Raw genomic sequence first — 26,909 nt, 5'->3', positions numbered from 1 at the left:
TATGCATAAATTGGACACCATCCACATTCTGAAGTATATCTCTATGGCTTCACACACTCAGTTTTGCCACCCTCCCTTCCCATCCTCTCATCTTTGGTCAGATTAAGTTGGACTGTGCTGGGGTTGCAACAGGAGCATATTATTTCAGGCACCCATGATATTCGAGGATGTGGCTGTATACCTCACCCGAGGTGAGTGGAACTATCTGGACCCTATTCAGAAGAGCCTCTACAGGGACGTCATGCTGGAGAATTATGAGAACATGGTCTCTTTGGGTAAGTTCTATCCACTCACTGGCTCTCAGTTCTAAGATTCTTCATTTCCTGCTTAGTAAATAGCAATGGGGTCTGATGGGCTATTTGTGTTTATTTGAAAGCCTCAGGAATTAGCAATCACTAATCCTGTTGAGACTCAAACATAGGATATTTTTATTTTTTGTTCCTATTCTACAAGCCTCATCTGCCGAGATGAAAATGGGCAACTTCCTTAATTATCCCTGGAAGTATAATTTCCTCTTCTTCAGGTTCCTTGTAGGAAATCCAGCTTTTCTACCTCAGTCCCAGAATTCTTGGTGTCCATTGGAAATGGTGAAGGTATCACCATCTATCTAGTCACTTAGGTTTACAACCTTGGAGTCATCCTTGACTCTTCTCTCTTCCTTATCCATCATATCCAGTGAGTGCCAAGTCTTGTTGCCCTGAATCTCTGGGAGGCTCTTTCCCCAGGCCCATGTGCCCTTCAGTTCCCTGACCCCTCTTCTCATTTCCTGCTCTGAAGGCTGCTTGGGTACCTCTCACCTGTCCTTTAGAGGCTCTGAGAGGCAGTGGGACATAGTGTAGTTAGAAAACCTAGGTTCAAATCCTACCTCTCATTCTCAATAGCTATGAGAATGGTCAGGTTACTTAGCCCCTCTGTGCCTTGGCTTCATCATCTGTGAAATGGAGATAAGGCTTGTAGTACGTACCTCACAGAGTTATCAGATGATATAATGTATGTATCGCGCTTTGTAGACTTTCAAAGTATGACATCAGATATTAGTTTATAAACATCAGATACTATTATTGTTCCTCCTCTTCTTCCTTATCCTTTTCCCAGCCTTCCTGGGGCATGCCTTTCTTAGATGCCATCATGGGACACAAAACACCCTTCTCATTTGCTTCCAGTACTCCATATCTATCTGAAGTAATGTGTCTAGAAGCCACCAAGAACCCTGCCAGTTGAATATGAGCTCCTTGAGGACAAAGTCTTTGTCTCCTTGAAACTAGAACAGTACCTGATATGTAGTAGGTGCTTAATAAATGCTGATGGGCTTGAAAAGATTCAACCTTCACTTAATCTTTGTATTTTTCTTCTTTTCTCTTTTCATACAAATGCCACCTTGTCCAGGTTTCCATCACTTGGCTTCCTAATTGGTCTCCCTCCAGCGTCTCTCCTCTCTAATCCATCCTCCACACAGCTTCCAAGTTGATCTTCCTAAAACAATTATGTGATCCTGTCACTCTGCTCCAGTGACTTCCTATGACTCCAGGATAAAATATGAATGCCTCTCTGTCATTTAAAGCCTTTTACAGTCTGGCTTCAGCCTAGCTTTCCAGGTTTATTGAAGATTACTTGACTTTCCAGGCAGAAAAGTCTATTCATCAGTTTCCTGTACCTGATCTTCCATCTCCATACCTTTGCATAGTCTGTCCTCCATGGCTAGAGTGCATTCATTCCCTTCTTTTTTTTTTTAAATTAATAAAGTATTTTATTTTTTTCCGTTACATGTAAAGATAGTTCTCAACTTTTGTTTATACAAGCTTTACAATTTCAGATTTTTCTCCCTCCCTCCCCTCCCTCCCCCCTCCTCCCCTAGACAGCAGGTAATCTGATATAGGTTATATATATATATATATATATATATATATACACATATAATAACATTAAACATATTTCTGCATTAGTCATGTTATAAGAGAAAAAATCAGAGCAATGATGAAAAACCTCAAAACAGAAAAAAACAACAGCATCAAAAACAAAAGAAATAGTATGGTTCATTAAGCATCTAAACTACGCAGTTCTTTTTTTTTTTTTCCCTTGGATTTGGAGATCCTCTTCCATCACAAGTTCCCTGGAACTCTTCTGTGCCATTGCATTGGTGAAAAGAATCTAGTCCATCACAGTAGATCAACACTCAATGTTGATGATACTGTGTACAATGTTCTTCTGGTTCTGCTCATCTCACTCATCATCAGCTCACATAAGACCCTCCAGGTTTCTCTGAACTCCTCCTGCTCATCATTTCTTACAGCACAATAGTATTCCATTGTATTCATATACCACAACTTGTCCAGCCATTCCCCAATTGATGGGCACCCCCTCAACTTCCAATTCCTTGCCAACACATAAAGAGCAGCTATAAATATTTTTGTACATGTGGGTCCCTTTCCCCTTTCTATGATTTCTTTGGGAAAAAGACCCAAAAGTGGTATTGCTGGGTCAAACGGTATGCACAGCTTTATTGCCCTTTGGGCATAATTCCAAATTGCTCTCCAGAATGGTTGGATCAGTTCACAGCTCCACCAACAATGGATTAGTGTTCCAATTTTCCCACAGCTTCTCCAACATTTATTATTTTCCTTTTTTATAATTTTAGCCAATCTGATAGGTGTCAGGTGGTATCTCAGAGTTGTTTTAATTTGCATCTCTCTAATCATTAGAGATTTAGAGCATTTTTTCATATGGGAATAGATAGCTTTGGTTTCTTCATCAGAAAACTGCCTGTTCATATCCTTTGACCATTTCTCAATCGGGGAATGACTTGGGTTCTTATAAATTTGATTTAGTCCCCTATATATTTTAGAGATGAGGCCTTTATCAGAAGTACTGGCCTCAAAAATTGTTTCCCAGCTTTCTGCTTCCCTTCTAATTTTAGATGCATTGCTTCTGTTTGTACAAAAAATTTTTAATTTAATGTAATCAAAATCATCCATTTTGCATTTTATAACATACTCTATCTCTTGTTTGGTCAAAAACTGTTTTCCTTTCCAAAGATCTGACAGGTAGACTATTCCTTTCTCTCCTAATTTACCTATGGTATCTCCTCTTATGTCTAAATCATGTATCCATTTTGACCTTATTTTAGTATAAGGTGTAAGATGTTGGTCTATGCCTAATTTCTGCCATATTATCTTCCAGTTTTCCCAGCAGTTTTTGTCAAATACTGAGTTCCTATCCCAGAAGCTGGAGTCTTTGGGTTTATCAAACACTACATTACTAGTGTCATTTACTACTGCATTTCCTGAGTCTAGCCTATTCCATTGATCTACCACCCTATTTTTTAGCCAGTACCAGATAGTTTTGACATTCATTCCCTTCTAACCTCAATATTATGGAATTCATCCCTAGCTCTAGGGCTCAGGTCAGGTACTACTTGTTGAAGGATGCTAATTCTAATCCTTCCCAGTTGCTAAGGCTTCTCTCTGCCCATCTCATAACTTCATATCTGTCATGTATGTATGTTATGTTTACCTTTCTGTGCACATGTTCCCTATTCCCATAGGTCATGAGCAACTTGAGGTCAGGAGCTTCTTGTTTTTGTCTTGGTATCTTCAGCACCTAGCATTGTTCTTGAAACATAGTAGGATCTTAATAAAATGCTTGTTGAATTGGATGTATGTAGAGGTGGGAATTTCCCATCCTCTTTTTAGGAAGAGAACGCACAAACTATTTGTTTTCTGTGCCCAGACTTCCCTTCCCTTTTTTCCTTTGTTCCTCAAGGCTTCCCATATGGAAGTGTAGTCCTCAGAGGGCATGCAGCATATTCCTTAAAACCTTACCAGACTTTCCCTGGGCTTGCTGTTCATAGCCTCTCCCCTACCTGTTCTCTTAGAGATCTAAGGTCTAGGACTAAGCTGGGACATCTCTGTGTATGTAGGACAAACTACCAGACATCATTTCTTTCCCTATGAGCAGGATTTCCAGTATCTAAACCTGATGTGATCTCCCAGCTGGAGCGAGGGGAAGAGCCATGGGTTGTGCACACACAAGTGACCTTAAAAGGTGATTATTCAGGTGAGTATGTGAAAACCTTTCCTTCATTCAATTATTGAACAGGCCCTTCTTTACTGAGCATCTCAGATATGTTTAATAGGATATTGGGCATGATTGTTGATTCAGGTTTACTGTAATTAGAAGAGACAGTTTCTGCCTTAAAGGAGGTCACTCTGTTTGGGGAAGTAGAACAGGAAAACTGAACTCTTTAGAGAGCAAGCTAAGGCAGTGGATGGAGCCACACCAGCCCTGCCTATATCCAGAGGGGCTGAGGGGAGTTGCTAGAGTGGTAAGAGTAAAAGAGGTGTATGCAGGGCAAGTTCATTGGAGGACTTGATGCTGATCCAAAGAGTCACGGGATTACAGGATGTAGAGCTGGGAGTGAATTTAGAGGGCATCTTGGCTAACTCTTTCATTTTACAGGAATTAAGATTAGATGAGAGGTTCAGTGGCACTTGAATACATGTTGTGTTCCCCAGGAGAATATAAACTCAGTAGGGCCAGAGACTGTTTGCTTTTCATTTTTGTAACCCAGTGCCTGGCCTATAGGGATAGGAATAGGGCCTGGACCTGTGGTTTCATTGATACAGGGAACCTCTGAAAGAGCAATTGCTTCCACCGTTGCACCATCTGTAACTTGCTATAACTTACAGTCTTGCCTACTATGCTGAGAGGCAGGTGCTTAATAAATGTTGATTTGAATTATGTTATTTGCATTCTCCATGACATACTCTGCGGGCTTCTCACTTTTAAGAAACCCATCAAATCTCCTTTGTTAGATTGCCATGCTGTGGCTCTGTTTGAGCCCCAGCATCTGATCCTTGGCATGTATTGGTCTTGGAGGTACTGACTATTGTGTTTGACTCTGAGACTTAGCAGCTGCATGACCCTTAGGTCACTTGGCCCCTCTGATCCTTAGTTTTCCCATAATGTAAAATGGGGATAATAAATAATACCTGTATGACCTATCTCATGGGGTTGTGGGAAAAGAGCTATGTAAATCTTAAAGTGCTCAGTATGTGTGAACTGTTAGGATTACTAGACTTTCTTAAGGTGGTGGTATCAGATCATACCCTGGCTTCCCAGTCGTGGGTAGCTTTCTTAGTAATGACCACCCAGATAACCAGCACTGCCTTCAGTCAACCCCAGTGACCCTTTGAGAACTTTGTCAGAGAATTTTCACAGAAAACTTTGTCTGAAGACTTCTCTGTTGAGGTTTATTGGGCTACAAATTAAGATGTCCAAAAATTCCTACAGCACTGGACTGTCTCCCCCACTGCCTTCTTACTCTGAATTCTTGTCACCATACAAACATTACCTGTGTTAGTTTGTTGAACAAGTAATTAAATCTCACTGGGTCTCAGTTTCCTAATCTTTAAAATGAAGGGGTTGGACTAGATCTCTTCCAGCTGTAGAACCTAGGATCCTGGGATTATCCTTTCATCCCTCACCTTTGGCTTTTGACTTTGTGTTTCTCACCAAAGATTGAGCACAATGGAATACACCATACTCATTTATTTTACTTAATTAAACTAGATCTGCTTGGCAAAAAAGAAAAAAAAAACACTCAATAATCATGTGCCCCAAAGTGAGCCTGAATCTGCTTTCCTGTGAGACAGAGGGAGAGGATGATGGAGTTAGAGGCAGCACCAGAGGAGAAAGTAAAAGGCAGGCCACCAAACAGGAAAGAGTGGCATCTCATCCAGCCTTGGCTTATGCTCAGCCTGTTTCATGCCTCACTACAACTGGCCCAGCCTCAGAACCAATCCTTAAACTGAAATTACAGATCCAATTTGCTGGCTTCCATGCCTACTGTGCTTTTCGGGCAATTGAAGGCTCTTAAGGTAGGCCACTTTGAACTGTAGATATTTTTGCTTTAATCACTGATTTTAGTACTTGCCACCTGAGTCAAAAATGACACCCCCGTCTAATAACTTTGTGATTACTACGACCTTATATTTTACTCAGGATGACTTAGAATCAGAGCTTTAGCATAAGAAGGGATCTTTTCAATCATCTAGTCCAACCTCGTCATTCTACTGATGAAAAAACTGACTCTCAAGGGGTTTCCTATTGATATCCCCAAGGCTTAGCCCCGTGTTTGTACATAGGAAGTACATAGTAGGTACTTCATAAACCAAACGTTGTTTGTTCCTTCGTTCGTTCTGTGGTTTGGTCAGGGTCACACAGCTATTGAGGGGCAGAGCAGGGATTGAGGCCCTGGTCTTGTCTGGCTCAACTCTCATTCAGGACTCTCTTTACTGATGCCTGCAGACCTTTGGAGTTGCTGAACAAATACTGGAGGCCAGGTGTTTCCTGTACATCTTGTTCCCATAAGGGTTTTGATCAAGTTAGGTGACCTGGGTTTGAATATTATCTGCACACTTACTGTCTTTGTGACCATGGGCAAATTACTCAAGCTCTTAGAACTTTAATTTCCTTATTGGCAAAATGGGTCTAACACTACTTGGACTGCTTACCTCACAGGGTTCTTGGGAAGAAAATGCTTTGCAGACCTTAAAGCACTAGAGAAATGTGAGTTGTTGTTCTTAGGCTGAGGAAGAAATGTGACATAATAGATAGGTAGATAAGATAGATGGTCTTTGAGTTAGGAAATTCTGGGTTCATTCAGCTTCTGAAACATACTGGGTTTGAGTAAGGGCAAGTGACTAAGACATTACAGAAGAGTAGCTGATCTGTATCTGTGAAAGGAGGTTCCACACCATGGGGTTTGTTTTAACAACTGATAAAGTCACAGGACTGGGCAAAAAAGAATTCTTAGGTAACCAAAGGCCCTTCTTATGCGCAGTTGTCTGAATTTGGCAGCTGACCCAGCCTTCCTTTATGTGTTCATCTCATCCTTCCTAACTTCGTGAGTGAGATAAAGAGCTCTGGGGCTGGTTTCTAGATAATTTTGTTTAAGTATAGAATTTCTACCACTAGCAGTTCCTGGAAAATTCTCCTCTCAAGTGATGTTTTCACTCTGTTACTTTAATCAACTGGTTCTCATACTTTTTCGTTTTCAGAATCCCTTTAGAATCTGAAAAATTATTGAGGAACCAACCCCCACAAGAGCTTTTGTTTATATGGGTTACATATCTACCTACATTTACTGTATTAGAAATTAAAATGTCTTAATATAAATATGAAAATGTTTTGACCTTGAGAACCCCCTGAAAGGGACTTGGGGACCCCCAAGAGTTGCTGTACCAAATCTTGAGAACCATTGATCCCTATACATTCTGTCACATTAGAGAACCCATCCCTATACATTCTGTGGATAGACTTTGTAACTTCATTTTTCTTCCACTGAGTCTCTGGGGGACCCCACTATACATGATCTTTACTAACTTTTAATATTCCATTTCACCCAGTTTATATTTTAGCATTTAACATTAGTGTATTTGTATGAATTTAGTTCTGCTATTTTAGTTTCCCAGTCAGTTCCTATTTGTTAAACTAATTATATGGCTGTCTCCATTATTTTCCTTGCTGCCTGTGTATCTTGTTTTCGTTCTAAGAAATGTTGCCTTCTCCACATTGATTCTTCCTTATTGGCCTCCCAATACTTAAGTTTAACAGGTGTTTATCAAACATAAGACTTCAGTCAAAAGAGCGCAGTAAATAGAAAGCTACCCTTGGGGTCATGAACCTGAGTTTAAATCTTGTTTTTGACACATACTGGCCATTGTGACCCTAGAAAAGTCACTTAACCTTTCATTTTTTCTAAACAATTTTCTAATGCTGTATTTCACAGAAGCCATTGATTTCATTGGCAGTTTTTTAAAAAATAGTATTTTATTTTTTCCAATTACTGTAAAGATTGTTTTCAACATTCATTTTTGTAAGATTTTGAGTTCCAAATTTTTCTCCCATCCTCCTCTCCCTCTTCCCAAAGCCAGCAAGCAATCTGATATGTTATACATTACAAACACGTTAAACATATTTCCACATTAGTCATGTTGTGAGAGAAAAAACAAAAGGGAAAAAACTCAAGAAAGAAGAAGCAACGACAACTTAAAAACAACAAACATTCAGACTCCATAGTTCTTTTTTCTGGATGTGGAGAACAATTTCCATCATGAGTTTTTTGGTATTGTCTTGGATCATTGTAATAATGCTGAGAAGAGCTAAGTCTATCACAATTGATCATCACACAATGTTGTTGATACTGTGTACAATGTTTCTTGGTTCTGCTCATTTAGCTCAGCATCTATTCATGTAAGTCTTTCCAAGTTTTTCTGAAATCTGCCTGCTCATCATTTTTTATAGCTCAGTAGTATTCCATTCATATACCACAACTTGTTTAGCCATTCCCCAATTGATAGGCATCCCCTCAAATTCCAATTCTTTGCCACCACAAAAAGAGCAGCTATAAATATTTTTGTACACGTGGGTCCTTTTCCCTTTTTTATGATCTCTTTGGCATATAAAAGGAATTTTCTTTTTTTCATATAAATATTTTCTTGTTTTCCAGTTACATTTAGAGATAGTTTTCAACATTTGTTTTTATATGCTTTCTAGTTTCAAATTTGTCTCCCCCCCTTCCCTCCCCCCTCCCCAAGACAGCAAGTAATCTGATATAGGTTATATATGTACAATCACATTAAACATATTTCTGCATTAGTCATGTTATGAGAGAAGAATCAGAGCAAAAAGGAAAAACCTCAAAAAAGAAAAGCAACAACAAAAACCAATAGAAATAGTGTGGTTTAATCTGCATCTAGATTCCATAGTTCTTTTATTTTTCTGGATTTGGAGAACATTTTCCATCATGAGTCCTTTGGAACTATCTTGTACCATTGTATTGCTGAGAAGAATCGAGTCTATCACAGTTGATCAACACATAATGTTGTTGATACTATGTACAATGTTCTCCTGGTTCTGCTCATCTCACTCATCATCAGATCATGCAAGTCCTTCCAGGTTTCTCTGAACTCCTCCTGCTCATTGTTTCTTACAGCACAATAGAACTCCATTACATTCATATACCACAACTTGTTCAGCCATTCCCCAATTGATGGGCAACCCCATAATTTTTAATTTCTTGCCACCATAAAAAGAGCAGCTATAAATATTTTTGTACATGTGGGTATTTTTCCCTTTTCCATGATCTCCCTGGAAAAAGACCTAATAGTGGTATTTCTGGGTCAAAGGGTATGCACAGCTTTATGGCCTTTGGGCATAATTCCAAACTGCTCTCCAGAATGGTTGGATCAGTTCACAGTTCCACCAACAATGCATTAGTGTAGAAGGAATTTTCTTATCCAGGAATTCCCTATAATAATGAAATGTCAGGTCTAGTACCTCTCCCTATGCTCATCCTTCTCAAGTTTATATATAAACATAACACTGTATAGATAAGGTTTTAAGGAAGGACATATGCAACACTTTTGTTTTAAATAAGTTTTTATTGATATCTTTTTTATCATCATAATTCCCCTTCATCATCCCCATATAACGTATAGTTTCATATGTGTATATATATATAGTTATATGTATGTATATATATTTTTTTTGGGGGGGGGGGAGCAATGGGCATTAAGTAACTTGCCCAGGGTCACACAGTTAGTAAGTGTCAAGTGTCTGAGGCCGGATTTGAACTCAGGTACTCCTGAATCCAGGGCCAGTGCTTTATCCACTGAACCACCTAGCTGCCCCTAGTTATATTTTTTTAAGACAAAAAAGAAAAAGAGCAAAAAAAAAATCAGTAAACATGATTAATATGTTGAAAAAAATCTGAAAATACATGCAGTGTATACCATTTATGCATCTTCTGCCTCTGCAAAGGAGAGGAATGGGGTTATCTTCTCATATCTCTTTTACAGTACACAAACTCTTTATAATTTTACATTATCTACTTTTTGAAAAATAAGTTTTAATTGATATCTTATTTTATATCACCATAGTTTTCCCCAGTATCCTTTCCATTAATTAGTTTTCAATTAATTCTAGTAGTTTCTTGGTTTGTTTTCTATAATCTGTCTTGACTACAGTCACTTCTATGCCAGATAAGTGTAAAATTATCCATTCCAGAGAGCCATTCCATATAACAAATAGTATTTTATAAGACAAAAAAGAAAAAAAAAGAGGAAAAATCAGCATAACTGATTAATGTACATCAAAAAAGTGTGAAAATATGTACATTTGTGGGAGTTTCTTCTCATATCTCTTCTTTCAAGCCCTGCTTGTTCTTTATATTTTTTATAACATTCACTTTTGATTTTTGTGTGTGTATATGTGTAGTGATTCTTTCCATTTGCATTGTTGTAGTCATTGTTTATATTGTTTTCTTGGCTCTGCTCACTTGACTCTGCATTAGTTCGTGTAGATATTTCCAAGTTTCTCCATATTCATTACATTCATTTCTTATAGCACAGTAATATTCCATTACATTTACATACCAGTTTGTTTATTCCCTAATCAATGGGCACCTACTTTGTTTGTAATTTTTTGCTATCATAAAATGTGCTTCTATAAATATTTTGGCAATGGAAACATTGGGTCTAAATTTATGGGCATTTTAGTTACTTTATTTGCATGATTCCAAATTGCTTTCCAAAATGGTTGTCCTGATTTATAGCTCCATCAACAATGTGCTAGTAATGCAACTCTTGCTTTTTATACTTTTAGCTCATTACCTTCTCAATCATTCTGCCCATGGTTCCCAAGAGCTTCTTTTCCCTTATTCCCAGTTCACCTCTCTGATATTGCTATTCATTGTTTGTTATCTTTCAGCTCTTTTTGTTCCCCTTCTTACACTTTCCCCTTCCTCCTTGGGCTCTTATTCTCTGGCTTCATCCAGCCTTGGTGTCTGTTATCATCTCTTCATTTTACTCCTCTTTTCCATGCTCTACTGAGACTATGATACTAGCACTGAAATACTTCAGCACCAAGCGTCCCAGGAGATTAGATTTGTCTTGTTCCTACCCCTGCAAATTCCTGAAGAACAGGTAATATATATGCTTTAAATTCATTGTTACAGATTTTGAGACCAGGCCTGAGAATGAGAGGTTGTCTCAAAAGCAGAAAACTCCTGAGAAGATGGAATTACAAGCAGCTGCTTTGCAAAGATTTACAGGGTACCTTCCCAAGAAATCCACATATGAAAAAGTCTATAAACATAAAGACAAATCAAAGAAAAATCAGGAATATCTAACAGAAGGACTGAGAAAACTTTTTCCACAGACCATGGGTTTCAAGCCAGTGACAGCGGTACACCAGAAATCCCCCACAAGGGAAAGACATCAAGAATGTAATGAATTTCAGAAAAGCTTCAGAAAGGAGTCAAACCCTGTTGGACATCAAAGAGTTCTTTCTGGAAGGAAAACACAGCCATATGATAAAATTAATGAAAGCTTCAAACAAGATTCAGACCAAATGAAGGAACTAGGGGGAAAGAAATTTTGTAAACGTAATGCATATCAGAAAGGTTTTAGGCAAAGCTCAACCCATTCTGGACATCATCAAATTAACTATGGAGAGAAACCCTATGAGTGCAACGAATGTGGAAAAACCTTCCGTCAAAGCTCAGCCCTTAATCTTCACCACAGGATTCATACTGGTGAGAAACCCTATGAATGTAATGAGTGTGGGCAAACCTTTAGCCAGCTATCTAACCTTAGCACACACCAAAGGATTCACACTGGAGAGAAACCCTATGAGTGTACAGAATGTGGAAAAGCCTTCCGTCAGCATTCCGTTTTTATTCGGCACCAGAGAATTCACACCGGTGAAAAACCTTATGAGTGTAATGAATGTGGGAAAGCCTTTACTACCTGTTCATCCCTTATTCTGCACTACAGAATCCATACTGGAGAGAAACCCTATGAGTGTAATGAATGTGGCAAAGCCTTTAGTCAGAGCTCATCTCTTATTCTGCATCATAGAATTCATACTGGAGAGAAACCATTTAAATGTAATGAGTGTGGACAAACCTTTAGCCAGTTGTCCACCCTTATTAAACATGAGAGAACACATAATGGAGAGAAACCCTATTTATGTAATGAGTGTGGAAAATCTTTCCGTCAGGATTCACAACTTCTATTTCATCAGAGAACTCACAATGGTGAGAAGCCCTTCCAGTGTAATGTATGTGGGAAAGACTTCAGTGCTCGTGCATCCCTTATTCAGCACCAGAGAATTCATACTGGAGAGAAGCCCTATGAGTGCAGTGAATGTGAGAAAGCCTTCCGTAGACGCTCGGAATATATTCGGCATCAGAGGGTACATACTGGAGAAAAACCATATGTATGTAATCAGTGTGAAAAATCCTTCAGTGTACACTCTTGCTTTATCCGACACCAGAGAATTCACACAGGCGAGAAACCTTATAAATGCAATGAATGTGGGAAAGCCTTCCGTCAGAGCTCTCATCTTCTTACACATCAGAGAATTCATACCGGAGAGAAACCATATGAGTGTAAAGAATGTAGGAAATCTTTTTGTCACAGAATATCCCTCATTCAACATCAGAGGGTTCATATTGGAGAGGGGCCCTGTGAAAAAGCTGTCACTTCATGATTTACCGACAACTCAAGAAGTAATCTGTCCAATTTATATCCTCATGCAGTATGTAGGGTGGGCTGCATCAGTCACATGACTCAGCTCCTGAGATATGTACCTTTCCTGATATATAGAGACTGGATCACTGTGCAAACCCTGATAGACTTAACCAGACATGTCCACACCTTTATTCAGGCAGAGTGTGATTTGTCTATACCATGACTGACTGAAGCTGAGAAAGGAAGCAGCTCTGGTGTTCAGAGACCCCACAGAACCTCTTGCCATTTGAAAATGATATAAAAGCTGTTGCCGCTCAATCCTATCATTTTTGCCCAGGTGCCTTTGGAACTCCTTTCCATTCATTGTACCTTGCTGCACACTAGGAGTTGAGGCCTAGAGGCTGCCATCTGGGGTCACTTTCCTACAGCTGAATAGTACTTACCTCACAAAGACTTATTAAAATTCAGGAGTCCTCCTCATTTGGGATTTGGGGTTTCCCACTCAGTAGCTCTTTGTATTTACTGCTCCACTTGGCAACTTTTGAGTTGCTTTATGTTCTTGGGGACCTGGGACTTTGTCTTAATTATCTGTTATATTCCTTTGGGGCACAGCACTGAGTTCTGTATGTGGGAAAGAAAGAGACTAGACCTGTAGTTTCATTGTTTGGTAGAAGGAGCCCCTGGCAGGAATGCAGGTCAGTCTCTTCTCATCTAGAACACTGAAATGTGAAGCAACTTGTAGTGACAGACAATATGTTACAGGCAGGACTGGAACCAAGGTGTCCTGGTTCCCCACCAGCTTTCTATCCTCTATACCATGGCTGCTTCTGAATGGTGTGTGTAATGGGGAAAGCACTGGGTCTGGAGTCAGGAGACATAGGCCTCAATCCCTAATCTGACTAGCAGTGTGACTATCCATGAGCAGATCACTTAACCTGTTGGAACTTAAATGTCCTTAGATAATTGTAGACTAATTTAGGTTAAATAGCTCTTTTTTGTAAAATACAAATACTGCTTGTAACTACTATTCTCTACTTAGTGGGAATTCAATCAGTGACCTTCAGAAGTCCAAGTCCAAGGGTGTTTTATTTATTCACAGAATACTGTACTAAGCTGGGGAAAATAGAAAATTTAGCTATGACTAGGTCCTTGTCCCAAAGGGTCCTTCAGTCTAATGTGGAACATATAATTATATATAAATGTATAATTAGGATGCATTAGTATGTGAAGTCTGGGGATAGAGAAAGGTAGAGGACTGAATTCAGCTAGTGGTGGGGATGGGGGAGGAGAAGATTCTAGGAATGAAAAATGTCCATGAGGAAAATCTCAAGCAGGAGAGCATGGATTTTGTTAAGAAGGAAGGAAAGTAGTCTAGTATGGAGAGTAGAATATGGCTGAGAGCAATGAGATAAGGCTGGAAAGTGAGAGTAGCACAAGAATGTACAGAGTTTTAAATGCCAGGCAAAGAAATTTTAAGTTGGTATGTGCAAGTCAGAAGCCTAGGAAGGGTTTTGAGCAAAGGAGTGATTTGACAAGGTATCATGCTTTCCTGTGCCTCAGGAAAATTTTTCTGGCTTCAGAATGAAACAGAGAGAGAGATTAGAAGCTGGTAGACTGTTGGGTCAATAAAGTGGACCTGGGAGTTGGTAATGACCCCTGTGGGACTGGAAAAGAGGGATTTTACGATAGGATTTGTATCTACCAGGCTTCCCCTTCCCCTACCAGCACCCCCAACATGAGTTAGGCCCATGCCTCTCATGAACCCCCTAACATGGATCAGTTTTCCCTAAAAGGTGACAGAGCTGTTCCTGGGACCTCATTGGATCCTGCCTCCTTTGACACAGCTTCCTGGTATCTTCTGGCTGTATTGGCTTCCTGGTCACCTGCTTCAATGACCGGACTCAGAGGCTGTGTCCACCAGAGCTGAAGCTAAGTGCCACTGCATCCTTGCTGGTATCCTTTCTATGCTATGTCCAAGTAAAACCCCTTCGGTTAATTGTTCAGTGATGTCTCATTCTAATATTGTACCTGAAATAATATCATCAGGCCCATCTCTACCAGAATTGATGCAAAGGAGGTTGAAGATTTAGAATGCATATGAATTATTACCAGATTAGATATGACACATGAGTGAGAAAAGCTAACACTAAGGTTTCAAGCATGAGAAAATGGGTAAATGATAGAGCTGCCACCTAAATAAGGAAGTCAGATAGATAAATAATGGAACCTGAGGTAAGATCAGAAGAGCCAAGCAGCAGCAATTGGAGAATATAGCACTTAGAGCTTTAACAGGCCTCAGAAATTAGGGTTCAGGGGTCTGTGAACTTGCTTTCTTTTAATAGTTTGATAATTATATTTTCATGTTTTATTTCTTTTATGTGTTTTATTTTATGCATGTAAAAACATTATTCTGAGGAGTCCATAGGCTTCACCAAACTGACAAAGGGGTCCATAATACAAAAAAGAACCCCTGATCTAGTTCAGGTCCTCAATTTTGCTGATAAGGGAACGAGTCCAGAGAGGTTAAAGGTCACATAAGTAGTACAAAGTAGAGCTGGGATTCAAATTGATCCTCTGATTCCAAATTGAATAACTGAGTATGTTTTTCATTTTCTTTCACTCAGTAAAACCATGCTGAATATCTCAGGCTAATAAGAGAGTTCAGGGAAGGATATTTGGAATCATCTGCATAGAAATGGTAGTTGAAATTCTATAGCACTTTATTTTTAAAATGTTTGTATCAGCACCAAATAAAATGGACATTCCCATATTCATGGTAGAATAGAACAAAGATTGTATGTGAAACTTTGAGTTTTTATTATGTAGAGCTTTCTTTAATAATAAATTAAGTATGTAACTTTCACAGATTTCCTGTTTGTTTGTGATTCTGGCATTCCACCTTTTCAAAAGAACATTTTAAAAAAAGTTGTAGTGATCCTCTTCTTCCTTCCTTCTTTTTTTCCTTTTCTTTTCTCTTTATAACCTCCCTCCCTCCCTCCCTCCCTCCCTCCCTCCTTCCTTCCTTCCTTCCTTCCTTCCTTCCTTCCTTCCTTCCTTCCTTCCTTCCTTCCTTCCTTCCTTCCTTCCTTCCTTCCTTCCTTCCTTCCTTCTTCCCTCCCTCCCTCCCTCTCTCCCTCCTATCTCATATTCTCTACCCCCACCACAGAACCCTTGTAATAATATGCATAGTCAGTAAACAAATCCCCACATTAACTATGTCTGAAAATGTATATCTAGTTCTGTATCATTTTTTGGAGGTAGGTTTATTTCATCATCTGGCCCTTGTTCTTATATGTTTGAGCCAATCCCTCATATATTTTGGACATGAGACTTTTTTATCAAAGAAACTTTCTGCAAAGATTTTCTGTTTCACTTCCAACTTTAGTTTTGTTTGTTCAAAATCTTTTAAATTTGATGTATTTGAAATTGTCTATTTTATTTTCTTTGATCTTCTCTATCTCTTGTTGGTCTTGAACTCTCCCAATCCATAGTAATTGAAGATAATTTCCTTACTCTTCTAATATGCTTATGATAGTGCCTTTTATATCTAAGTCATGAATCCATTTAGATATGATGTGAGATATGCATCTCTAAGTTCTGCTAGACTGCTTTCCACTTTTACCATCAATTTTTGTTAAATAATGAGTCCTTATCTTGTGTTCATTTGGTTTTGTATATTGTGTACTTTATTTTTCTTACTGATCAACCAAATGAATTTCATTATTATTTTTTCTAGCTTTCTAAAGTAATTTTTTGATAGTTCAATTAGTATAACACTGAATAAGTAAATTAATTTGGGTATATTTTCATGTTTATTATATTGGCACAGTATGCCTAGGAATAGTTAATATGTCTTCAATTATGTAGGTGTGTCTTTATTTCTGTAGAGTGTTTTGTAGTTACATTTGTATAGTTTCTATTTATGTCTTGGTAGATAGATGCCCAAGTATTTTATACATTGTTTTCTTTTTTTAAAAAAAATGAGTTTTTATTGTTGTCTTTTGTGATTTACATCCATAGTTTTCCACAGTATCATTCCCTAGTACTCCTCACAGAGAACCATCCCATAAACAAATAATATATTATTAAAGACAGAAAAAGAAGAGGAAAAAATAATCACAACTGATCTATATTTTAAAAGTCTGAAAACATGTGTACTGTATAACACCTGTGGACCTCTGACCTCAAGAAAGGGGAGTGGGGACAGTGTCTTCTCATATCTCTTATTTTGAGTCATATGGCCATGCTTTAAAAAACAATCAACATTCAATTTTCAAGGGCAGTAGGGGAGGCAGTGTTTATTCTGTTTACATTGTTGCAGTTATTGTGTATATTTTTTTCTTTGCTCTACCCTCTTTCCTGTCCATCAGTTCATAAAGATCTTTTCATGTTACTCTGTATACATCACATCTGTTTTCTTACTTCACAGTAAGATTCTGTTACATTCATGTACCACAATTAATTTAGCCATTCCCTGATCAGTTGGAATATATTTAGTTTCTAATTATTTCCTATCACAGTTTTCCAACAAATATTTTGGTGAACATGGGTACTCTATCATTATCAATACCTCCTAGAGGTATAAATATAGTATTGGAATCTCTGTGTTAAAGGGTATGAACATTTTAGTCACTGTATTTGCATTATTCCAGATTGCTTTCTAATGGTTCTGTAGATTCACAGCTCCAACAATGCATTGTTTTCTTCCCACAACTCCTGTCTTCCCACAATGCTTCCAACAGTGATTATTCCTATCTTTTTTAGTTTTTTCTTGCTATTAGTGATTTGGAGCATTCATTCATATGATTGTTTATAATTAGCAATTCTTTTGAGAACTATTTTCATAATCTTTGACCACTCTACCTATCTATTCATCTATCCACCTATCTATTATTTGTTTCTATATGTTAGACATCAGATACTTATCACAGAGATTTGATGCAAAGATGTTTTTTCTATTTGTTTAACCAGTTCCCTTCTTATCCTAGTTGCATTAATGTTATTTGTGCAGAAGCTTTTCAATTTCATGTAATCAAAATTATCTACTTTTTCTTTTGTAATTGCCCTGACTCTTGTTTTGTTAGGAATACATCTCCTACCCATAGCTAAGAGAGGTGTTTAATCCATTTCTCTTCCAGTTTTTTCTATGGCATGATCTTTACTATTAAAGTCTTGTGTCTATTTAGAATGGCGTAACGTGCAGTTCTAAACCTAATTTCTGCCAGACTGCTCTCCAGTTTTCCTGGCAGTTTGTTTTTTTTTCAAATTGGGAGCACTTTTAAAAATATGTTTTCTGGTTTATTGAATAATGGGTTATTGAATTCCATTGCTTCTGATTCTCTCCTGTTTAGGAGAATTAGAATTTAGTTTAGGAGACTTATAATTCTGTTCCATTATCTGCTTGTCTATTTTATTACTCATACCAAATAGTTTTGATGTCTACTGCTGTATAATATAGTTTGAAGTCTAGAAGTGTTATTTTCCCAACTCTTGCAGACCTTGATCCCCTGTCCCCTAAGAAGAGAAATTTGGGGGTCCTTTTGGAATACCATATCCCATATCCTGTGGATACCTCTCCTTGAAGCCTCCAGTGGGTATGAAGGTGCTCTTTTCCTAGGACCCACCACATAATCATGGTGGTTCTGGATATGTGAATAGTCCCTACCAGATATCAGGCCCTATCTTAAGAGTTGAAAGTGGCATGGAGGTTATATAATCCCTGTTAGAAGAAGGGTTTGGAGAATGGGAGAAGTAGCTCCCTGCTCAGCAGTCTTGGCCCACTCCCTGTACTTCATCCATCCAGAGGCAAAAAGGAGCCCCTTTCTTCCCTCAGCCCTGGCCATATTCACCTCCCCTATATTGGTATTCCCATTAAGGTGAACCATTCCTTCTTGCTTGTTCTTCTTTGATGATGAGTCCAACTGGGGGAGGGTCATTCACTTCTATTGTGGATTGCCTCAGTGATCAAATACAGCACTGCAACCTCTCCTTGGTAAGTGAGTTCCCATTCTGGAGAAGGGCTATTCACTCTGTTGAGTATAAGTGCCTCGCAGGTCAGATACAGCACTGCAACTCCCCTTGGTAAGTTGGTTCCCAGACCTAGGAAGGGCTATTCACTCCAGTGTGTTGATGTGCCTGAGAGATCAAATACAGTACTGCACTCTCTGCTTGGTAAATTGGTTCCTAGCTCTTGGAATGGCCCTTCACTCTGCAATCTTCAAGCCATCCTGAAGAGACAAAGGGATCCCACATTATTCCTTTACCCTCATTATGGCCTATGTATATTTTATATATTTTATAGTTATTTTGAATGTAATGTCTCTATCTTTTCCTGCTTGTGGAGGGAGGGAGTTAATATTCAGAAATACTGATGGTTTATGGGGATTTGTTTTATGACCTTCTGGTTTGCTGAAATTATTGTTTAAATTAAATTTTAGTTTACTCCTTAGGGTTCATCATATGATCTGCACAAAGCAATCATTTCCACTTTACCTATGTTTCTTTAATTTCTTTTTCTTGTCTTATTGTTATAGGTAGCATTTCTAGGTAAATTTCTAGTTAAATAATATAGTAATAATGGACTTCTTTGCCCTGATGATCTTACTGGAAAGGCCTCTAGTGTATAACCATCACATATAATTCTGGCTCTTAGATTTAGAGCGATTATACTTATCATTTTAAGGAAAAGTCCATCCCTATGCTTTCTAGTATTTAATGGATAGAGGTGTTGAATTTTGTCTAGTGATTTCAGCATCTATTGACATCATAATGTAATTTTTACTGTTTTTGTTATTAACATGGGCTATTATGTTTATAGTTTTCCTTATATTGAAGCAGTCCTAATATCATTATCCATATCATATTTTAAACACCATACCCAAAACTTCTTTTGTTTTAAAAAATTAAAAAATTCCATGATATATTGAGAATGTTATGAACAATAATACCAAAATGGCTGTTATGTGGTACAAACCCATGGCTAAAAATGCACTTCAAAAAGAAAGCATGTGATCCAATAGTTCTAACACAGTATTACAAATAAAAAGAAAAGTTATATTTGTTTAGGTAACTGAATATATGTAAAGTATCCCAGATCTGTTCTGTAGCACTGCCTTTTTTTTTTTTTAATTTTTTTTGAGACAATTGAGGTTAAGTGACTTGCCCAGGGTCACACAGCTAGTAAGTGTCAAGTGTCTGAGGTTGGATTTGAACTCAGGTACTCCTGAATCCAGGGCCGGTGCTTTATCCACCGCACCACCTAGCTGCCCCTGTAGCACTGCTTTTTATTTAAAACAACAACAAAACTTTGAAGGGACATTGAAATTGTTCTGAGCTACTACAAGGAATATTACAACTCACCTACAATGTTTTATTTGTGGTGTTGCCTGAGCTAAAAAGATAGTCTTTTAAAAGTTTATAGCCAGAAGTCCCAAAATGTGCTTTTATGGTAGTTTGTATATAGCATGAAATTAATGGTTTCAACTATACTTAAGGTATAGATTTCTATCTATAGATGGGAGATAAAGATTCTTACATTATGAAATTAGCTCCAGAATTTTTAAAAATCTTATCCAGAGCTTCTTACAGCATAAAGTATGATTGCCTTCTGCCCAGCTAACATAGTGATAGACATGCCTCCTCTCACCATACTGTTTGGGGCAAACTGCCTCAGTTTACCCAAATAACTCGAGGAGACCACCAAGTCAAGCAGAGACAGATTTATTACATTCCTGCAGGAACGGGCAAACTCAATGCCTGAGCCTCGATAGCTAATACATGCCTTGACCTTTTATAGGAATGTTGGTCAGAGGGGAAGTCCCCATGCACACTAGGGCAAGCTCACAATCTAACATCCAATCCTGTCTCACCCAGGGTGCGTGTTTAGCTTGTGATCAATGTATGGAGACATGCATATGTGTTCCAGGAACAAGGGGGAAAAGGGGAGGGGGAACAAGGTCAAACCAAAGGAAGAGGGAACGGGGGAGTGACAGATGTTTCAGATCTCACAGTTCCCACTGACTCCCCTCTCCAGGCCCCCATCTCTAAAGATATTCAACTTGAATAACAGGAAGTCACTCAGGTGTTTTAGCATTGTTTTGTAGTCGTGTTAATTTTAGAAGGATGACAGGGTTAAAATTTATCTTCGGCTATGTTGGGAAATCAAAGAAATAGAATAAAGAATAAAAGAATAACACATTGTTGGGACCCCTAGGGTCAAGGGGATTCTGCTCTGAGAAAAAGAGACATGTCACTTAACATCTGGTCTCAACTCAATTGCTACATCCTGTGCTGAGCCCTGTCCTTTCTTCTTGAGTCCCCATTATTGAATTGGTGGGCAAACTCCCCGACCCACTCAACAGGGACTGGGGTTCTGACACATGATGGATTGCAGACAAAACTAATATGTAGCTGACAAGTGGGGAGACTGAGCAGAAGTAAAAATACTGTTAATTGGCAATAAAAATTAAAGCAGACAGTGAGAATTTGTCAAGCAATAAACTTTTAAACTAACTATACTGGGGTGGGGCTGGGTATCTTCCAGACCCCATTCCCAGAGTTTAATCTGACTCAAATCCATAATCATCTCATACAATACCTAGATGCTTATTTGTGTGGACAGCCCTATTTGCCAGAGCAGCTGCTGGAGTTGCCCCCAGTCTCCTCAAATTTCAAGTTGCACAGGTGTGGATAGTGGCTTGGTGGTAAAGATTCTGAGGAGACACATTGAAGTCCAATCCACCAATCCCTTCTCTTTAAGAAAAAAAAAGTCATCTCTTTCCTTCTTGTCCTTCATCAAGAAACTGACATCTTTGTGCATCCATAGACAGAACTCTGACTTTCATACATATGAAAAGAGACAAAAGCAATTGGAGCCTCCAGTTGATTAAAATGAGTTTGCAAGAGCGAATCTTCTGCAACATCTCATAGCAGATGACCTCCTAGTAGTAGAATAAATACTCTTAATCACCACCCCCCATTAGTCCATACTTTTATTAAATTCACTGTTCTGAGAATTCATAGGATGACTGTTTAATTTTCTCTTGCAGGCACCCAAATTCCTTAAAAGCCTGTCCAGCCTCTTACTTCCCCTAGAAGAAGACGTGGAAATAGAGTAGTAGGGTGGAGGTTGACTCCACAAGGGAAACCTGAGGCTCCTTTACCATCTACTCTAATTCTCATTCGTGATTACCCCCATTTATAGTTTCCTCTTTTATAATACTAATTTATTCTGGGTTTAAGGAATTCTCTAGAGAAATCATTGGGTACAGAGCCTGCTTTCCATCTGAAATCCTGTAATCCCCTGCCTCCATTACATTGACTTCTGCGCTGGTTAATTAACAAATCCTTTAAATATTCCTTCTTCCTCGACACATGATTTAAAGATCAAAAGTTCATTTACCTTTTCCTCTAATTGCCTCGAATGCAAGGACAATTTATTCTCACTTTCCCTGTGTTGACAATACACCTTTTCCAAAGTGGTTAATAAGAAGGGGGGCTTGGTGGTGGTGTATTTCTGCAGTTTCAAACAAACATCATGCTAATCCTAATCCCATAGAGCGAGTAGCACCTTTCTCTTTATTTTAAAAAGGAAGTTTCTCATTTTTAATTTTTTTAAATTCTGAATTTATCAAACATGAAATAAGTATTTCAATATTCCTCGTAGAACGGAAGGAGGGGATTGTATGTTAACCTGAATGTTATGTCACTTTTCCTTTTTAAGTTATGTAACAAATTGGATAGGTTAAATTTCTGAGTGGTTCTGCCTGTCTGACTCTTTTTAGCCTTCCTACTGTTGTCATATTTTTTAGCCCCACTCCTTAGACTTTCTCTCTAAAAGAAATAAACCCCCCTTTTAAAAACCAGGCTTAGCAAAGTGAGGCAAATTCCCCTGTAGGTCACAAGGTGGGACCGGGAGGATAGGCGGGGGTAGGAGCATAGCCACCCTTGAGGACCGCGGGCAGGCAGGCTGGAGGAGACAAGTGAGCCCTGTCTTTCGGCACCACTATTACGGTCCCCATTTTACAGAAAAGGAGGCTCGATCCTGGGAGAAGCAGCGTGTTCAGGGTCACCCAGCTAGTGACAGTTGGGAGAAGGCGCACTCAAGCACAGGTCCATGCCTCCAAAATGCCCCCGGCCCGACCCTATCTTCCAGCAGAAAGGAGGCAAAGGGAACCCGAACCGCCAAGACGAGAGTCATCCAGGAAGCCTAGAGCGGCTCCAGGCGGGCGCCGGCTGCGTGGGCGATACTTCCTGTATGCGTCGTCGACCTCCCTCCCAGGGGCGGTGTCAGGCCGGAGGGGCGGAGGGGCGGAGGATAGCCAAGGGAAAGTCTGGGGCAGAGGAAGAGGAGGGGCGGGGAATAGAGAGTCCTTGCTCTTCCGCCGCAGTTTCCGGGTATTTGACAAAGGGTGAGGGTGGGCCTGATGATCTCTAAGCGTCCTAACGTCTATAGTGATGGCACTGCTGCTTCCAGGCCTAGGTCGCAGACGGCCGCCCTTAGGGTCTGATTCAACTCTTCACTCTTCCCTCCATACTTCACTTGTGTGTCTTCTGGGTTCACTGGATCGGGGAAGCCTTTGGTTATTGGGCCGAGACAGGAGGGGCCCTGAGAGTTTCAATGGTCAGCTGAGGCCGTGATATGTGCTTGAGAAGGGCCTTCCCCCAGGTGTCTGTGGGAGCCTAAGGGGGTTCCTGGCTTCTAGTCTCTCTCCAGCCCAAGGCTTCTTGGGTCTTCTTAAAATGGCCCTGGTATTGCCAGGCATGAAACCTTCAATGACGTCCTAGTACATTCAAAAACAAATTCTTAAGCCTGGTATCCAAGGCCCTCAGCAAATTGGTGGCACCTTACCATAACAGCTTTATGCCCCACTCAAACCCTTCTTTCCAACCCAATTGACTTAATCCTCATTGCACAAACAGATTTTCCAATCTCCATGTCTTTGTGTGCACCATTCTTCCTAATTACAGTGGCTGGCACATAACACTTAATATTTGTTTAATTGAAAAAAAATTGCTCCCCAGTACCCACTTGTAGAAATCCCATCCAGTCTTGAGGCCCCTGTTCAAAGGCAATGGAAGAGCACTGGATTTGAATTTGAATGCCAGCTCTGCTTGACAAATTAAACAAATCACTTTGCCTCAAAAACATGCAGTTTAGTCAAATTTAATTTTACAGTTTAGAGAGTTATACTAGAACATTGGCTCTCAAAATGTGATCTGTGAAACTCCCAGACACACTTTCAGGAGGTCCATGAAGTCAGAATTATTTTTGATAATATACTAAGATTTTTAACTTCTAATATGGTAAATATTGATAGATGTAACCCAGAAAAACAAAAATTTGGGGGTGGCTCCTCAATTTTTTAATACTGTTAAAGTGTCCAGAGACCAAAAAAGTTGGAGAACCATTGGAATAGATTATCTTTAAGTCCCCTTCTAGATCTAAATCGTATGATTTTAAGTAAGTGTTCAGTGTTTGTTGAATGTGTTACCCTGTATTAGCAGGTAATAGTAATCCTGTTTCTACCCCCAGAAGGAAGGGACTCATCATAGTAATTGGTGACTATTGCAAGGATAGAGAGGCATCTGTTCCAATGTCTACCCTAACAGGGTATTTTTCTGGAGATGTTTGATAAATTTTATAACACAGACCTATCGTATGCATTCATTGCTACTCCTAGTGATTTCCAAAAGGAATAAATAATGCTGTTAAAAGGTTGTAATGCAGCCTAAGCACTATAGCAAGAAACAAGAGGTCTTGGAACCATAGGTGGTTTCCTCATCTCTCCCTTTAGTAGGTTTGGAAAAGAAAAATGGATGTAAGATGTGAATGGCTAGCTTGATAGACATTGGTGCAGGATGTGGGTTTTTGGACCATAGTCTAGGATACCAGAATGAAGAGCTCCTGAGATGGCTTCTACTTTCTCTACATTTGAGTTCCCTACCATGGCTAGGACTGGCCTCTGCCTCTGGTAAACATTTGACTTGCCCATTCCTGGCCCCTATTCCCTAAGTCCATCAAATATTTAATTACTTTTTGCCAAGCACTGAATTTCCCTTCCTTTCTTTCTTTTCCTCTGCACTGAAGAGAGTGAAGCTGGACTGGGTCTGGTTTGAATAACAAGGGCTGAGAGGGAAGAGGAAAGGAACTAGACTTCCCTCTTAGCTGTGTGCAGGTCAAGAAGGTGCTGCCTACCTTACCCATGTATTTGTTCAGTAAACAAATGTTAAGTATTATGTTATTAGGCCCTGGGGAATATACATAGTTTACTTAAGGCACAGTCTCCCTCTTCATGGAGTCCAGTAGGGCAATATTATGTTAATACAATTATAAGGTACATCATTGTATGAAACATGAATTAAAAGTGGAAAAAAATCATGATAGGAAATTGAAGGAAGTAGGTTATGACTGATGGGGCAACAGGAAAGACAAGAGGAAAGGCCTTAATGAATTCATAGAAATTTAGCAGGTAAAAAGATGAGGAGACAGGGTATTTCAGACAAAGGGCACATCATGAGGAAAGGCATAGAAACAGGAAAGTGCAGCAAGTTTTTGAGGAGCCAAGAATAGATTCCTATTGGGGAAATGTAAGGTACAGAGACAAAAGTAATATCAGCTAAACCTTTAAAAACAGGGGGGTTGGCCTTTTGCAATATGGCAGGCGATTTGGGGTTTCTGGGGTTCCGGTCCAGTTCAGAAGAAGCGGAGTTGGCGTCTCGTCAAGGAATCTCTGAGGCAGGAGGTGGACACATTTCTGGAGAACGTGTGGCTGCAGGAGTGTATAACTAGGGGCCTGATCTCAGACACTCCGGATGAAAACCTCTTCTTTGTGGACACAGGGCCGAAGGAGAAAGACTTGAAGATAAATCAGGACCTGAAGAAGTCTTTTTGGACATACCGGTTGTAGAATCACATTCCAAAGTACCTTCCCCAAAGAACATCCTCACCCACCAGATCCCCAATGGGAAGAAGCTGAAATGCAAACAGCGCTTGTGGGAGCACTTGGCCCCAAGAGGTGTGGAAGGCCCAGGCAAGGCTGCGTCAGCCCCCAAAGCCAAAGACCAAGCCCTCTGAGGCAGAGGAGACAACCAGCCGTCCCTTCTATGACCTCTGGGCCGAGGACAATCCTCTGGATCGCCCTTTGGTTGAACAGGACCCCTTCTTGGAACAGACAGAGAAGAAGGGAGTGAAGTGACCCCAATGTCTACAGATCAGGCCTTCTCGTGCCCTGGCTGTGGAAGTGATATCTTCTGGTGGCTTTTATAATCCTTCATTCCAGGCTCACCAGGCCCTGCTCCTCCAGGTCCATGAAGTAGAACTGCAGAGGCAGAAGGTGGAAGAGAAACTCAGCCATCAGCTGGTCTTCCCCACTGTGGATGAAGCCCCCACCAAAGAGTAGGCGTTCAAGGAGCTGTGTGAGGGGCTCCTAGAGGAGTAGGATGGGGAGACCCCAGCAGAGCCGGAGGGAGATGGGGATGCGGATTCCCAGGTGCACAGACCCCCAGGCCTAGAGAAGAAGACAGAGCAGCAGAGGAGGCAGGAGAAGGAGGCTCAGAAGCTGAAAGTCCAGCAGGCAGCAGAGCGGCTGGTGAGGAAGAGGCGCCAAGGTGTTCCAGCTCCGAGGCATGAGGCTGCAGGTGACTCAGGGGCTGGCTGAGCTGGCCTGGCTGTGAGAGAGGCGGAGGCTAAAGGGGCCAGCAGAAGATGAGAAACCCCAATGCCCCGGTTGGACCAAATACCAGGCTCCGGACATTGACGTGCAGCTCAGTACCCAGCTGGCAGATTCCTTGAGGAAGCTGAAGCCTGAGGGTAGCATTCTTCAGGACATATTTAAGAGCTTCCAGCAAAGGAACATGATTGAACCTAGGGAAAGAGCCACGTTCGAGTGGAAATACAAGGTCAAGCTGTTGGAGAAGCTGTCATTTCTGGAACTCCAGTTATAGCTGCAGCACCTCTGGATGTGTGCTCTGCCTGGCCCCTGACACTCTATTAAAGTTCTTTGATCTGGCAAAAAAACTACAACAACAACAATGACAATGACAACAATGAAAGAAAACAAAAAAAAAACACCAAACAAACAAATCGGGTATTGCCAAGATTGAGGAAGACTTTGAATTCTAGCCAAAGAAGTTTAAATGTCATTTGTTAGGTGGTTTGGGGTCATTGTCATTTTTTAAACAGAGATGTAACACCATTATGTGTGTGTGTGTGTGTATACACACACACATATATATGTGTGTGTATGTGTATATACATATACACACATATATACATATATACACTCACACACACACAGACACACACACAGACACACACACATATATATAAGGAGGGTCATTCTGACAACAGTGTGAAAGATGGAATTGGAGACA

General features: G+C 39.9%; 1 protein-coding gene and 1 pseudogene across 1 annotated transcript in view; both read left to right on the top strand.

Annotated features, from left to right (window-relative positions):
* LOC122745649 (zinc finger protein 420-like) overlaps positions 1 to 14,318 on the top strand; it is a 49,887-nt gene extending 35,569 nt beyond the window's left edge. Inside the window, exons 7-9 of the mRNA XM_043991052.1 lie at positions 149 to 275; positions 3,955 to 4,053; positions 11,018 to 14,318. Of these exons, the coding sequence (XP_043846987.1) occupies positions 149 to 275; positions 3,955 to 4,053; positions 11,018 to 12,555 (1,764 nt within the window). The 3' untranslated portion in view covers positions 12,556 to 14,318. The remainder of the gene's footprint in view (positions 1 to 148; positions 276 to 3,954; positions 4,054 to 11,017) is intronic.
* An 8,673-nt stretch (positions 14,319 to 22,991) lies between these two features.
* Positions 22,992 to 26,480, top strand: LOC122745639 (annotated as a pseudogene).
* Positions 26,481 to 26,909: the final 429 nt, after the last annotated feature.

The sequence above is a fragment of the Dromiciops gliroides genome, chromosome 1 (assembly GCF_019393635.1).
Source record: "Dromiciops gliroides isolate mDroGli1 chromosome 1, mDroGli1.pri, whole genome shotgun sequence".
Lineage (NCBI taxonomy): Eukaryota > Metazoa > Chordata > Mammalia > Microbiotheria > Microbiotheriidae > Dromiciops > Dromiciops gliroides.
This window is presented reverse-complemented; position numbering and strand designations above follow the sequence as displayed.